The sequence below is a fragment of the Coloeus monedula genome (genome assembly GCF_965178545.1).
Source record: "Coloeus monedula genome assembly, chromosome: 10".
Taxonomy (NCBI): domain Eukaryota; kingdom Metazoa; phylum Chordata; class Aves; order Passeriformes; family Corvidae; genus Coloeus; species Coloeus monedula.
The window spans coordinates 22,282,780-22,298,602 of NC_138790.1; the positions used below are offsets into that span (position 1 = coordinate 22,282,780).

General features: G+C 45.4%; 2 protein-coding genes across 2 annotated transcripts; both read left to right on the forward strand.

The window, feature by feature from the left end:
- The first annotated feature begins 494 nt into the window (after nucleotides 1–494).
- EIF5A2 (eukaryotic translation initiation factor 5A2) lies at nucleotides 495–5,260 on the forward strand. Its single transcript, XM_082288365.1, has 5 exons — nucleotides 495–605; nucleotides 850–1,049; nucleotides 2,434–2,538; nucleotides 4,002–4,133; nucleotides 4,391–5,260. Exons 2-5 carry the CDS (start codon nucleotides 885–887, stop codon nucleotides 4,448–4,450), a joined length of 462 nt encoding a protein of 153 aa, XP_082144491.1. The 5' UTR covers nucleotides 495–605; nucleotides 850–884; the 3' UTR covers nucleotides 4,451–5,260.
- A 3,282-nt stretch (nucleotides 5,261–8,542) lies between these two features.
- Nucleotides 8,543–10,614, forward strand: RPL22L1 (ribosomal protein L22 like 1). Its single transcript, XM_082287939.1, has 4 exons — nucleotides 8,543–8,572; nucleotides 8,858–8,950; nucleotides 9,335–9,456; nucleotides 10,366–10,614. Exons 1-4 carry the CDS (start codon nucleotides 8,564–8,566, stop codon nucleotides 10,508–10,510), a joined length of 369 nt encoding a protein of 122 aa, XP_082144065.1. The 5' UTR covers nucleotides 8,543–8,563; the 3' UTR covers nucleotides 10,511–10,614.
- The last annotated feature ends 5,209 nt before the right edge of the window (nucleotides 10,615–15,823 follow it).

Below are 15,823 nucleotides of genomic sequence, written 5' to 3' on the forward strand. Positions count from 1 at the left end.
TTTTGGCTGATTACAATGCTTTCAAAACGCTCGCTTCTGATTACTCTGAGAGGGGGCACACGAGGCAGACAAAGGAACTTTGTGTGTACAGCCATGCACGGCTCACAGGGCTTTGGGGACATTTTGGGGACGCACACCCCCATACTCGTGTAACTCCCACGGCCGTAGCCAACCAGCCCGGACACACCCGCGGCCGCCTCAGCCACCCAAGATGGCGGCGCGGGGTGTGGGCTGTGGGGAGGAGGCGGCGCGCGGCACCGCCTGGCGGCCGCTGAGCGGCGCCTCCGCAGCGCCCGGCACCCGCCCGCTCCCCGCCGGCGCCGGGGCGTGGCCAGCGCGCGCGAGTGGGCGGGCGCGGGAGGGGCCGTCGGCACGCGGTTCGGGGAGGGGCCTCTAGGCCACGCCCCTCCCCGCGGAATTGCCGTGGGCCAATGAGCGGCGGCGGAAGCGGAGGGGCGGGGCTGGGCCGTGCGCGCGCTGCCCGCGCCGCCCCTTCCCGCCGGCCGCCGCAGTGGTGTCGGGCGCGTGTGCGCCGCGCCCGCCGCTCCCGCCCCGCTCCCCCGGCACCGCCGCGACCCCCGGCATCCCCCGACTCTCCTCGCAAGGTAACGGGGGCCGCGGGGACGGCACGGGAAGGGAGGGGGGCGAGGCAGGCCCGGGGGCGGGAGGCCGGGGGCTCGCGGCACGTGGCGGGACCCGCCTGCCGCGCACGTGTGCGGGGCGGGGGGGGGGTCCGGCCCGCGCTCCCCGCGGTGGGTGGTTGGTTTCGTGTCTGTCCCCCTCTCCCCTTCCTCGCCACCCCCTCCCGCCGCCGGGGCTCCGAGCAGACCCTCTCTCGTTATCGCGCAGCCCCCCCCGCCGCCAGCCCTCCCCCTCGCACCGCCATGGCCGACGAGCTCGACTTCACCACGGGCGATGCCGGCGCCTCCTCCACCTACCCCATGCAGTGCTCGGCGCTGCGCAAGAACGGCTTCGTGGTGCTCAAGGGGCGCCCCTGCAAGATCGTGGAGATGTCCACCTCCAAGACGGGCAAGCACGGCCACGCCAAGGTGAGCGCTGCCGGCCCGGCTGTCGCACAGCCCGCAGTGTGCGCTCCTGCGGCTCCCGGCTGGCCGACAGGGAAGGGTGTAGCGTTTCATTTGGCTCTGCGTCCCGCCTTTGCCTTTCTCGCAGCAGTGTCTCATCATTCCAGAGCTGGCTCAAGGGTTTCCAGTTATACAAAGCAGGAAGGATCGAGGACCGGGGGGGTTGTTTTTTTCTCCCAACTTTAACTAGTTAACGTTTAAAAAAAAAAACAAAGAACAAAAAAAGCTTTAACACTCATAGTGACAAAACCAGTTTCTGTAGTGGGGGTAGAGTAAGTTCTGGAAGGGGGGCTGATGAAATCACTAGGGCGTGGTTGGCTTGTGCTGTCGATACCCACCAGAGCACTTCTGTGTCTGCCCGTGCCGGCAGACTTTTACTGTTGCAGTGTTAGACCAGGAGTGCCCGGGCTGTGTTACATAATCCAGAGCTCCACGGACACTCGTTACTCTGTGGGCCTGCTCTGGCCCTGTTTTGCTGCCTTTGCCTCGCAGCTTCTTTCCTTATTCCAGCACTGAGAGAGGAGTGCCTGTGTCCCAGTAGGGACGTTCTTAGCTGCTGTCTGGGGCTGCAGCCCTGCTGCCCATGCAGTTGGCTCATGCAGCTGTCCAGAGCTTGGAGCAAGGCCGGAATCCCTCTTCATTCATTCATTCAGCCACACTTCAGGGTGGGTATATCAGAGTTTGGAGACAGATCTGTTACAAGTGCAGACTACAGAGATTTATAAGTTTCCACAACCTTGTGCCATATGTATAGGGGAGTAGAGTATTTGGGATTTTTCCAAGCTAGAGTCGACCAAGCTCTTCCTAGTATTTCCCCTTCTCCTTCCCCTTGGCTTGTTTTAATAGACAGATCCAATTTTCTTAAATATAGAAACAGCTGTGAGAAGAAAAGGACCTGAGAAGAACTGGTTGAACTGGTCATCTAAGCTCTAGCTGCAGTGAGCAGTGCAGCTGGCATAAAGGGAGGTGGGAGCTGCTGTGATTGCTGTGCATGACCACTCTTTCCCCTTAACCTTCCCTGTTCTGTTTCTCAGAACAGCTAGGTCTTTAAATAAACATTTTCTTAACCACTGTGAACTCTTAGCTTGCTGCTGTAAAGCTGCAGAAGGCAGTGGAAGATAACAGTGGCTTGCTCTCCTGTGGGGTTTCTGTAGTGTACTGTGGAAGGGAGTGAGAGGCCTCGTCTTGATGTGAGGGATGTTTTCATACCACAAGCGAAGGGTTGAGGCAGAATCTGGGATTGCACATGATCTCGTAGGAAAGTGAGTAGAACCAGCAATACTGATGGCAATAGCATCTTGCTTCTCCAGGACCAACAGTAACTGAAGTTATTTTTCTGCTCTTACAGGTCCATTTGGTTGGTATTGATATCTTCACTGGTAAAAAATATGAAGATATTTGCCCATCAACTCATAACATGGATGTTCCAAATATCAAGAGGAATGATTACCAGGTGAGTTAACAGTCATACCAGGCTTTATACTCTTTGTACCACACATAAACTCTCTTCATCCCCAAATTTGCCTCTCAATTAAGTACTGTCTTGATATGACATAGCATTTACTGAATTGCTAAAACTGTCAAAACTCACTGATGGAGAGAGAGAGAGCTCCTTGGTGTATAAACAACCTCAGGTTAGAGTAGTAGTCTTTAGGCATGACAGGTAATAGACATAATTCATAACCATGCTTCTTCTAGCTATTGTTATAACGCCACTTCTGGATTCCTTGTGGTACTGGCATGCTTTAGAATATGGAGAGAGGTTATCCCTGCTGCAAGTTAATATTAGTTAAATGAGAATCAAGATCTCACATAAGTAAATTTGAATCTAAACATAAATTGTCATTTATAGTTTCACTCTTACATATGGTAGATGAATCCCCAAAATAGTCTTAAACTGCATCTGATGCCAGTTCTAACTTTTCTGCTCCTTGTGTGGAAAGTGGCTATAGGTGATACTAAACAGTTCTGAAGCTCCTGAACTCTACAGTGAAATATATGTATGAAAGGAGCAACTTCTGTAATGCTGTCTGTGATATGGTTAGTGAGCTCTTAAAAGCACAGTTCAGGTTGACTTATAACTTGTTTGCTATCTTCTCATTGCACTGGGAATAGTTCTAGTCAGGAACTGACACATCCACATCATCTGGAAAGCTGCAGTTGCTTGACACAGGCCAAGTTCAGTGTTTTAGCAACTCTTCAGGACAGCTGATGCTGTTGGAATAAAGTGTGACCAGCCTGTCTTAGTGTTCAGACCTTACAAGAAATTCTTAATGTTATCTTGGTGGTCTTTCTCTATTGTTCTGGGATTCTGATCTTTTGGATTCACTGTTACATGTCCCAGATTTTCCAACCTGCTCTGTCAAAATAGCCATTCCTCTTAGCTCAGGCTTTTGTTTAGGCTGAAAACAGCATTATAAAATGGCCCAGGTCTTGGTGGATGTTCCCTAATTTATTGATTAGTTTAATGTAAATGATTGTATCTCACTGTAGACATGCAGGTATAGAAGTGTATAGTTACACTGTTGTGTACTTTTTACACTTTATACAGGCAGTGTAGTTGAGTGAACACCATTCCAGATACTGTTTCTAATTCACAGATAAAGAAAGCTGAACCAGTGACCTGGAAGCAGTACATTTCCTAAATCACACATACAGGGTTTGTAGTGTCCCACCTACAAGGATGTAACCAGCAGGGTTCTGTTGGTTCTTGATAGCAGAATGCCTTTGCTACAGTTGCCCTAACTCTTAGCCCACTCAACCTTTGTTAAAAATGGATTTGAATAAGGTCCTTAACTGTTACAGTGCTGAAGAATTATTGTAACAGGGAGAGTTCACTGCCTTCTGCTTACATTAAGCTACTACCTGCTGGTGACTGCTGATGTTAGACTTGTAAAAATGAACTTCTCTTTGCAGCTGATAGGCATTCAGGATGGGTATCTCTCCCTGCTGACAGAAAGTGGTGAAGTTCGTGAGGACCTAAAGTTGCCAGAAGGGGATCTTGGCAAAGAAATAGAAGGAAAATTCAATGCCAATGAAGATGTGCAGGTGAGTAGGGAGGGCAGACAAGAACAGTTCTGGTTAATCCCACTTGTCGATACAATGAAAAAGTATTATTCTGATATTGACCTCTTGTATCTCTTTGTGAAGAGTGGGTTGGAGGGGTGGGGATTGGTACTTGGAGATGCAGAAGGACATTTGTACTGGAGCACTCAAAAGAGATGGGATAGATAGTAAAATGTGAAAGTTTGTAACCTCCTTCCTGTGGCCTGGGCTGGAGCTCACCTCCGTGTCTTCTCTTCCAGATATCTGTCATAAGTGCAATGAATGAAGAATGTGCTGTAGCCATAAAGCCTTGCAAGTAAAGAAGATCTCCAGGCTCGGGCAACTGCTCAGGTCTGGACAAACCACAAATCTATAAATTTGGTCCTTATTGTCACCAAAGCTCTGGCCTTCACAAGCAACCTCATTTCCTTTTTGAATTGTTAAAAAGCAGTGCTGGATTCTGGATTAGTGTTGCAGGCTAACTGGCAGTTTTCAAAATCACTGAGATTTTAATTCCTTAATTGTAACTATTTTAACATTCCTGTGGGTTTCAGCTATGGATCTAAGAAACCAATCAGGTGTTACTAGTGGATATATTTTTATTTGCTTGAGCAAAACAGTGTTTGTCTGTATGAACAGACAAAATACAGTATTCAGGGGCTTTTAGATAAGCTGGTAGGTATCTAGGATTATAAAGTGACCTAGAGCACAAATAGTATTTTTCTTGACATCTTTAGGTAGAACTGACAATAAAAGTAGCTTTTTTTTTTTCCCTTTTTTTAAAGCTTAAGTACTTTGTGGATTGGGACTCTTGCAGAACTGTAGGTGCCAATCGCAACTTTTAGACCAAGAAACTCAAGTGATCAGAAATGCCAGCTGGCTTGACCAAGCCCCAGTGGCCATGTGCAACTAAACTGTATTACCTCTGTTTTCTTCTTTGCCAACTTGTTGGCTTATTGTAATGATAAAATGGCTTAAAAAAAAAGCCTACCTGTGGTTTAGGCAGGCCGTTGGAATATTGAGTAGATAAGACATAGATAGGTCAAGGGGACACAAAGGTGAGAATGGATGTTAAAGCTATAGACTTTCACTCGAGGCCTTTGTCAGACTTGAAAAATAAAATAGAAAAATGCAGTTCAATTGCTTTCCTTTATTATATTTATCTTAAACTATAAAAGGGTGACAAACTCCATGGGAATCTGTTGCAGTGCTTCCAGCTTTAGGTTTTAACCTTCAGGTTCAGACCATATTTTTGTAGCACAGGGACCACACGTTTTTCAGAAAGTGGGACAAACTGTAGCATTGAGCCTAAACTAAATGCATGTGATTCTTTTTTTAAAAAAAAAAAACCTATTGTATTTTCAAAACATAAACTTGACAGATGATACCGAACAACCATGGCTTCACTATAAGAGTAACTAACTTGTTAGGGAAGCTGGCTCCTATCCTGGGGAGTTCTGAGTCATAGCAACATGCATGCATGCCTCTAACTATTTAGTACCTTAACAAGGCTTCACAGCAATAGTTATGGAAGGATAATTAGCCTGCTCCTGTTTAAGGCGTTCAACTTGAATTCTAAGACTTGGTGACTTTTCATGAGTGGGGAAACTTCCTTAGTCCATGGCTCAGACCTCTCTTCACAGTTGATAAATTGTTTCCTGAACTTGCCTTAATGCTCAGTGGCTGATGGAGGCTGACACGGAAGCTGCCCCGGACAGCACGCACAATTCACACTACTGGCAGCCAGAGTCGGACTTCATGCTGCTCTTAACTGCTTAAAATGTTTTCAGCTTCCTAGTTTGTACTCTCTAGTCCCCGAAGGGCTCGTGGCAACTGTCCTGAGCTGTCCTTGGCTACACTGGGGCAGGGCTTAGCAAACCTTGGAGGTGCAGTGCAGGTGGCAAAAGCACGCATTGTCCACAGACTTCCTGTGCCAGGGAGAGCAGTACCAGTGAAGGTAAAGACAGCAATAAATACACCTTGGTAATAAAGCACAGCTACCTGGGACACCTGGCAGAGGTAGGACCTGCCACATGCTCTTGCCTAGCACAAAACATGTTGCAGGTGAATTCTATAAATAGCACCTTGATGGAAATGGCAAAACTGCCTTTAGAAGAAGCTGTAGATTGAAATGCTTCAGAATCGTTCTGAAGCGGATGAGAAATAGTTCAGGCTAGTCTGCACTATCCTCCTTTCTGCCTCTCCATCGAGCTGGTACCTGGAAGTCAGGCTTTGTTGGCTTTGGAGGTGACTGAAATGATTGCTGATGGTGCTGACAGCAAGCTGAGCTGTGTGGTGTCACATGGGAAGTCAAACTAATGCAAGTTCTATCACCATATTACAAATACTTCCAATATGCTTGAAAACTACAAGACTTGAATTTGTCCTTGCTCTGGTAGTGCTTTAGTCTTTTATCAGGTGCCTGTCTGTCCTCTGAAACCTTGTTGGAAGACAGGTACTTGGTGCCACTGGCCCACAATCTGAGCAGTTACTTGGACTAAGCTCTCTGGGACCTGGGCTGGTGTAAGCCCTGTTCCTACAAGCGGGGTCCTGGCCTGACTAGAGTTTTCAGGTACTACAGCAACTTAAAGATAGAGGTTTTATGACCTCCTGCTTGCTGGAAGAGCCCTCCTCGGGACTTCCACATGTCCTTCTGCTGCAGCCTTCAGTTCTGCAAGATTTAAATGATTAAGTACTTCATTATAGGTTTGTTCTTATATACTTAGTTGTCTTTGTGAAGCACTTCAGGCACCATGGAAGTGCAGAGCATCATGCATGAAGTTTCCCATAGGTAATACATAAGCATGTCTTAAAGCATAATCTCCAAGTTTCAGTAAGGTTAAAAGTTGCTTCTAAATTAGAACATGTAATTGAGGCATTTTTTTCCAAAGCAAGACGCTTCAGTTTCCTGTCAGAATCGTTGCAACAAACTTTGTGATCAGTAGTCCATAGAGATGTGTATTTTTAATATCCATAACCAAGTGCTTAGGGAAGTTCTCCTTTCATAGCTTTACTTTAAAACAAATCTTACCGGTGTATTTGTTCTGTATTACTGTCTTAACACTTAAATTGTGTCAAAACCATAAACAACTTACAGATGATGGCAATTGCTTAGAGTAAAGCCTGTGAACACAGGGAGCTGGTGAGCAGTATTTCCACTCCACACAAATAAGGCGGTTTTTTATGGCTCCTGTTTATTGAGTTTCTCTTAACAACTTCACACAATTGGAAAGACTGCAGTGTTTCCTGCCTCAAATGTTGGCAAATAATACTTTGAGAATCCAATAGATCCTTCTAATTTTTGCTTGTAATGGTGGTTTTTCAACTGGGCTCTTGCTGGTTGAGCCACGTTCTCAGGGCTGTTTTTTTTTAAGCTGAAGTTCATTGTTTCTCTTGCAGGTTTTTCTAATCCAAAGTGTACCCAGAAACGGTGCACGGTCTGTAGTTTCACAATACAGATAACTTTACATAATCTGTTAAGAAGTCAAGTTTGTTGACAGTTCTAACTCTTAATGGTTACTGCAGGTCAGTCTCACAGAATTCAAAATTCAATAAATCCCACTTTTTTTTTTTTTTTTTTTCGATTGAGTAATTAGAATGTAGTTTGTTACAGTACAACTAAACTTCAGGCTATAAAGAGACCTTGTTCAGGATATTTCGAGTATCCACTGGGAATGTTCCTGAAGGTGTGGCTCCTGGAGCGATCGGCAGCTCAGCGTGAGGTGGCCGGAGGCTCCGCAGCACCTGCACTGTGGCCCTGCAGGATTTGGCAGCCGAGAGGGACTTGATTTGTGAACTCCAGGGAAACGTTTGCTGTGCTTTGCTGTATCGCGGAACCCCTTTGTCCTGTGCTGTCTGTTGTAAGCAACCCCGGCTGCCGCGGCTCCTGGAATGCGGGGGAGCGGCGAGCGATGGCCACCGATGGCCACCACGGCTTCTGCTGCTCGTGGGACACCCCCGCCCTGCAACCCGTGCGAGCCGGGCGCGGCGGCAGCTCCGGTGTCTGTCTGGGAAGCTCTGTTACTGTTCTCAACACCATGGAAACGATCAGGGGAAAGATTTGTACGTGTGTGTGTGTTTTGCTCCAGAAATAATAAAGGTGTCAGTGCTGTGGGGAGCTGGTGCTGGTTACAGTGACGGGAGCGCGGTGGGGCTGCCAAGGGACTTCGCAGCCACTTCCAGGGGCGGGGGACGGGTGGTTGTGGGAGGAAGAGGAGCCCGTGCGGCCGTGTCCTGTCCCAGGGGAATAACACCGGGAAATTTCCACACGGGATTCCCTTCCCAGGGCCGCCATCTTCCCGGGAGCGCCAGCCCCTCCCGGCCTGCCCCGCGCCGCTCCGTGCGCCTGCGCGGTGACGTCACATGCCGGGGGTATAAAAACGCGGCGTGGCCGGCTTCACTTCCTTTCGGCCGGAGCAGCGCGGCGGAGCGCCATGGCGCCGGTGAGAGCGGGGGGGCGGCGGCGGCGGCCGGGGGAGCTGTGGGAGCTGTGGGACGGGTCAGAAGCCGGCGGCCGTCCCGCTGCGAGCGGGGCTTTCCCCGAGAGGGCTTCTTGTGGGAGGCGGCCGGGCCGGGCCGAGCCGAGCCGAGCGGGGCCGAGCCGGCTGCAGTGAGCAGAGTTGGCCGGGAGATGGCGCTCCCGCTACCGTGTGTGTCCCCCGCTTGGGTCGGATAAAAGTTTTTTGCGGCGTGGTTTGTTAATGATGGGGGATTCTTTGGTGTTTTAGCAAAAGGACAGAAAATCCAAAAAGTCAACCTGGAAGTTTTGCCTTGACCTGACCCATCCTGTGGAAGATGGAATCTTTGATTCCGGGAATTTTGTAAGTTGTGGTTTTGCTCATTCTTGTGACGCATAGTATAATAAAAGCTTTAGTGCAGTAACTGAGTTGCAGTTGACAAGCTGCATTCTAAATGAGTTAAATCATCAGCTGTTCTTTAAAATACTGTCATTTTAAAAAGCCATTTGGTTCCATAGCATGCTTCATACCTGTCCAGCAATAGAACTGTTCTAAATTAAATTCTGTTTTAGCACTGGGGTGATTTCTTAATAATTGCATGCTGTAAAATATTTTTGTGCTGTAAGTGTTTCTGTCAGGACATAAGTAAACAGTGGTTTTTAATGTTGTTACCTGACTAGGGTCCCTTCCCTAGTTCATACCTAGGGTGCCATTCCCTAGTGTTCTATTTCTTTAATGTTGAAACAGGAACAGTTCCTAAAGGAGAAGGTTAAGGTCAATGGGAAAACTGGAAACTTGGGCAACACCGTTCATATTGAACGTCTGAAGAACAAGATCACAGTGACGTCTGAGAAGCAGTTCTCTAAAAGGTTGGCATGGGTGTCATTCTGCTGTGTTTGTGGGGTTTTAACTGTGGCATGTTGAACATAAAAACAGAGTCATTTAGCTTGCAAAAGATCTTCACAATCAAGTCCACCAATAAAGCTGGCACTGTCAAATTCACCACTAAACCGTGTCCCTTAAAACACCCATTAATGTTCAGCTCTTGCCTGCAAAATGAGTTCAAATTAGTCCACTTCTGATACTTGGAGAGGTGTTAGCTCTAACCTTCATAGCACTTGTAAATATTAGTGAAACATGTAATTAAAAAGATTTATTATATCAGATATTTAAAAACCACTTTTTAAAACTCAAGGCTTGATTGCTAATTAATGTTGACTCTAAGCATATTAATAGAGGTACGTTATATCGGTCCTTAGAAATGTATCAGGAGAAGATGGACCTTTAAAATAACACTGAACTAATGTCGTGGATGGCTGTTTGATTACTTAATTGGTTGTATTATAATGAATGTGTGCATGATGTGGGTTGTTGCAAACAAACCCTTTAAACCAAATGAAGCCTTAAACTGTTTGGTTTGTTAGGACACACAAGAACTGAGTGCATTGATGAGAGGTACGGATCCTTCCTTGCATCCCCTCTTTGTTTGCTGGTACAGGTGCACCAGAATCTGTTACCTTACACTGAGGTTTAGAACCACTTAACAATGCTTTTCAGTTGCTGGCATTTTACTGTGTAGTCAAAAAGCAACAGATAATAAATTCTTACATACTTGTAGTGAAAATACACTTTTATTGCCTGTTACATGTGAAAACTTCCCATATCTGGGTATAGTTACTGTGGTATTGCCCTGCTCAAGACATTGTCTTGACTGTAGTGCAGACAGCAGTAATGCTTGTTCAGTGAGAAACTTCTAATGTGAAATTCCTGCTTTTCAGGTACCTGAAATACCTCACCAAGAAGTACCTCAAGAAGAACAACCTGCGGGACTGGCTCCGCGTTGTCGCGTCCGACAAGGAGACGTACGAGCTGCGCTACTTCCAGATCAGCCAGGATGAAGAGGGATCCGAGTCTGAGGAGTAACTGAACCTTGGCTTTATGCTCAGTGCAGAGTACAAAAGACTAGAACATCTATTTATAAAAACACTTCTAACTTATTGGTGAATAAAGATTTTGTACCCTGTTGGACAGAGCATGGTTGGTTTTCTAGTATTTTTCTTAAATTCTAGTTAGAAAACAGCACGGGAATTGTTTGACTTGCAGTTTTCCTTCCACTGCCAGGAATCAGCTGTTCAGTTGGTGCTGGTGAAAGTCCCGGTAGGAAAAAACTGAGCCCTTTGCCCATGTGTAGGACAGTTTAATTAATTGTTAATCATGTTGGTATAAATAGTTCTAGAGCTTGTTGTGAATGAAAGTTCTAGCTCCTTCAGTGAATTTATGTGAAGGTAATGGCATAATACTTAATACAAGTTTACTTCTAGTTATTTTAGTTTAAAAATAGGCTTACAAATCGTAAATATTTTTTTTCCGGTGTGATTTACCTCATTCACTAGTTGGTTGTGGTATTCCTGTGTGTAACCACAAGTCAAACTGCAGGAGAACAAAGATTTGAAAGGTTATATTAGATGGATAAATAAGGATATGGAGACAAACCTGATTGCCAGCAACCAGCTAGAACATCTTAAGGGAAGGAGTGAGATGTCCTTCTGTATTGACAGTGCCCGAATCCCATAAAATCCATACAGATTCCTGCTTTTATGATGTATTTTACAGTTCTTGTATTTGACTTCTGGGATTATTTCTTTAAAACAGGTATTTCTCTAGTACAAGTGGAGAATTCTTCATTGGAACAAATAATTCCGTAACTATGAACTAGTTCTTCATGTAATATCAAGAGAGATTTGTGTTTTCATTATGGAAAGAGGATTTGTGAGACCGAGGTTGCAGTAACTTGCATGTAGATGCATTTCATTGCCATGTAGTGTCCTCTGCAGGTGATTACTTGGAATATTTACTCATGTTCCGGTGTGTTGGTGAACTTTGGAATAAGTAATGCCCTATTTGTTCAGTGTCATGAACCAGGGATACATTTAGACTCTGATACTGAACTTTGTGCTTGAATAAGTCTGGTAGTTGGGGCTGAAGTGTGCCCACTAAATTTTTTGATCTGATGATTTTTTTTTTTTTAATATATTGGCATTGTTTTTACTGACAAACCTCTGAGACAGATGATTTAGAGACTTGACAAAGCACAAAACAATGCTTTACAGTCAAATGATACCCACTTTTGCTACCTAAATCGAAATGAGAAATACAGAAGGGGAAATTAATTTTGTCAACAGCCTTTTGGGTATCATTTGTCATTTTCCAATGTGCTCGAGCAGCTGTTCCTGGCCCAGGGAGAAGAGAAGCAGCAGCAGTGGAATAACAGCTACTTGTGCCATGTCTGCCTCAGTGGTTGTTTTATTTTGCTGCTTCAGAGGTAGCAAAAGGAAGGGAGCAGTGTGTGTAACTGGCTGCAAGACACGATGTGTTGGACTTCATATGCTTCAGTGGAAATAAACTGCAAAAGTCCTGCTGCAGTCTGGGCCACTGGATAGTGCTGCCTTGGGATTTCCCACGAGAAGAATCAGGAAGTGTAGAAGCAACAATTAAGGGTGGTTTTGCTGTTAGAAAGCATTTACAGTGGCAGTAGTTAATACTGTTTTGAACAAGCCACTTTTTTCACAGTAAGGCTGCAAGTATTTGTAAAACTGATCTGATCTGTTTTCTTTGCTGCACAAAGTTAAGCAAAGGGCCTGACTTAACAGTTGTATTTCAAAACAGAGCCCCACCTGGTGTTTCAGAGCTGTGCTTTTATGTGACAATATCTCCTTTACACCACACTGACACAACAAACCTGTTCTGATTAAATGGAACAAGCACGAACAAAAATCGGAGCTAATGGGATCACACTGCCTTGTTATCCTTCCATTCAAAGCCGGCTGGCAGCCACCCATGTGGTGGTAGAGCCTAGATAAAGATTGTCACCAGTCAGAGGAAAACAAGGCCTGGGATAGCAAGCAAAGCAATTTATTTCATAGCTGGGTTTGGAGAAAAAACTGCCAACGTGCTCCTGCAGGTTGTATTGCTCCCTGAGCTTCACTGCAGTGAGGATGGAAGGCAGGAATTTCTTTTCCCAATGCTTGAAAATATTGTTAAACTTTGAAAAAGCAAAATTCTAGTAACAACTGTGGATCTAGAGTACTTAATAAATTTAGTAAAATTTTCCTTTAGATCGAGCCAGGCATTTTTGTTTTGTCCCTGTGTTGATGCCCAAGCTCCACTGACCATACCCAGAGCTTCCCATTCTGAGTGTGGTTGCTATTGCAGCTCTTGTGCAGGTAGGACTTTTATCAGGTCATGGTCCCTGTATGTGTTAGGCATAGAAACCACAAAAAGGTTAAGTGGAGCTTGTATGGTTAGATTGTTAAAAGGTTCGTGGAGGAAACTACCACTACAAATGAGAAGCTGACTCCAGGCAATGCTTCAGAAAAATTGTGATTCTTTCATAATTTCATGTATTTTTGCAGCTGAAGTGGCCAGGTGTGATGCAGGTGGCAAGCAGGAAACAGAACCTGTTATTGTTCAAATGTAAATTTATGCAAATTACCCAGATTAGAGTTGAAGCAAGCTTTTTTAAAAGCCAGAGGTCAGTGTTTCTGTGCTCTTAGGCAGAGAATAGCTCAGCCAGGAACATGCTTTGCCAATTGCTTCTTTCCAACAGAATCTGCTGTGAAATAACCAGTTTTGTTCACGTTTGTTTTGAAAGTTAAAAGATCCCAAACAGCTTGATCATGCACAGGATTGACCGTTGGAATTTTCCATGTTTAGTGCTGGACAAGAGCCCTGCTAGATGGAGGGCTGGGCTCTCCTCAGATCTGCAGGGATGTGCTCCTGTGTCAGCCACGGGATGAAGCTGTTGGGAAAAATAATGCACCCACAGAATAGAGACCTAACAGGTGACAGGAGCTGCTGCCAAGTTCAGCAGCCACAGAAACACCCCAGTCTCAGATGATGCTCAGGGTGCTTTAGGATTTCCAGAAGGGGCAAGTGCAAAATCCAGCAGGAGTGAGTGCTCCAGGAGCACTGCTTTGCCTTCCCCCAGCTGAGAGCCCTGGTCCATCAAGCCAGAGGTTTAATTTGGGAAGAGGAATAATCATTGCAAAGCACCAGAATCATTGCAAATTGCACTGGTAGCACAGCAGATGCGCCAGGGCCAACACCTGCCAGCTCAGGGCTCAGGAGGGCAATGGCACCATAACTCTTACAAGGCTTTAATACAGCCAAGATACTTACATAAATATATTTTATAAATATATATAAATAAAATAACAAGTATGTTCTTCCCCCTTTCATTTTTCAATGGTTTTCCCCTTCATTTCTCAAAAAAATGTTTTCGCTGCTGTCTTCCAAATAAAATCAGTTTATGGGAGACATCCCACACATGTAAAATTCCAATGTCTGTCAAATAAGAAGAAACAGATTTTAAGCACAAATGGCTGTTGCCAGAGCAGCAGTAGCAGCACCACACAGGCTATTTATGTGTGAGCATACAGAGATATTATTTTTCTGCACCGCCAGTCTTTTATCACTTTTGCTGCAGCAAAACTCTCACTGTCTTCTATTAAAAAAAGAGCAACAAACCCCACAGGGTTTCACCAATTTTAAGCATCACTAGCTAAGTTACTTCTAATGTACCTGTTTGCTTTCTGTCTGCTTGCCCTCCCAGCCAAAAACCCCATCAGAAAGCAGCTTCATTAAATATCCAGAAACAGTAAGATCAGAAATATAGAGGTAAATAATAGCAGGAAATATCTGAAAAATGTGTTGTTTACAATATACTCAGCATGTGGCAGGTATTAATGGAGGTGCAGACTCAACATTGTCACATAACATCAGCACAAAGTAATTAGAAACTGAGAGGCCCATGGAAAAATAAATACTCAATAATAGCTTGGATGTACCCAGCAGCAGGGAATGAGCTTCAGTGATGGAGGGATCTGATTACACCAAATATAGACAAAAAATAGGAACAATTGTTGTTTCTTTTTACAGACAAAAACAAAGCAAAGGCTTCTTATTGGGCAGAAGGGATCAAGTTACCTCCTCATTTTGTATGCATATGATATTTGCATACACTCTACATAGGCATCTATTTTATTTATCATCATGTGTTCAGAGGGCTCTGGGGCTGCCCCAGGTGTCCCGGTGGGGCTTGGCAGGGACTCCTGTCAGCACCATCCTATTGCAGCAACTAAATCCACTCGGCCCATCCTGCCCCCTCCTACTGCTGCCTCACTGTCCTGGGGACACAGGAATAACTAAATTCCTGTGGGGAATTTTTGGCAGGGTGCTGGCATGAAGCCCCTTTGAGGCTTGCCTCAGCTCTCTGGCTGCTATTTGAGCCCCAGCTCATGCTGGAGCAATGCTGGGTGGGAGGAGTGGCCTGCAATAACTGGGACAGTGGCTGCAACATGCCCCAAATTGGATCCAGCTGGATCCCATGAAGTCCTCATGGAGGAGATTGAGGGATTGTTTCCAAGGAGGGTTTCTGTGACCACTCTGAACCTGGAAACTGCCCTGAGCAGCTTTTTGTACCTGAATCCCTTTGGTCTGGGCATTAATAAACTCATAAAACACTGAAGCGCCATCAGCCAGGAAAGATTTTCCATTGCTGTCCTTCCATTCTGGATTTAAATGAGAAACTAAGAGAGAAATGCTTTAATAGATTACTATCTTTTTTTTTTAAATTAAATGATTTAACATGTCAAGGCAGTTCAAACAGCCCATCCCAGGAAGCATTAAAGCATGATTTAAGCCTCACGTTTGTTACACGGTTTTTGCTGTCAGGTTGGAGGTTTAGTAAGGATTTTAAATGGGAACATGGGACAACAGGATTTTTTTTCAGTGGCCCAGTGCCCACACAGTGGCTCCATCACCACACTGATGTTCCCTGCACACCAACAGGATGCTCTAAGCCCAACCTCCAGGAGCCAAAGCCAACAACAGCATCAGCATCTTCTTAATCCCTGGCACAGGGCGCAGGCAGAGGACAGAAGGCACTGAATAATAAACAGCAAGGTGCACAAACAGCAGAATTGAAAGCAAATAGCTAAAACTCTTCAGTTTGATACAGAAGAGTAAAATGCTTCTGAGAGCAGTGCTGTCACTGAGTCAGGCTGGGGAGACCCTGTTATCCCCCACTTCTTGTCCAGGACAGATAAGGGAGTGTTCAGCCATCCCTGTTCCCAACCCGATAACATTTTCCAGCAAAACTGCATTCATCAGTCTTCCTCCTTCCAGCTCATTTAGAAATTATTTGCACTGCTAGCAGATAAGGGTCCTGAGATAAGG

Coding starts and splice junctions, on each gene's coding strand:
- RPL22L1 (XM_082287939.1), top strand. Junction 8,951..9,334: donor TCTTTGATTCCGGGAATTTT/GTAAGTTGTGGT, acceptor ATGTTGAAACAG/GAACAGTTCCTAAAGGAGAA. Junction 9,457..10,365: donor GAGAAGCAGTTCTCTAAAAG/GTTGGCATGGGT, acceptor CCTGCTTTTCAG/GTACCTGAAATACCTCACCA.
- EIF5A2 (XM_082288365.1), top strand. CDS start 885: ATGGCCGACGAGCTCGACTTCACCACGGGCGATGCCGGCGCCTCCTCC. Junction 1,050..2,433: donor GCAAGCACGGCCACGCCAAG/GTGAGCGCTGCC, acceptor CTGCTCTTACAG/GTCCATTTGGTTGGTATTGA. Junction 4,134..4,390: donor ATGCCAATGAAGATGTGCAG/GTGAGTAGGGAG, acceptor CTTCTCTTCCAG/ATATCTGTCATAAGTGCAAT.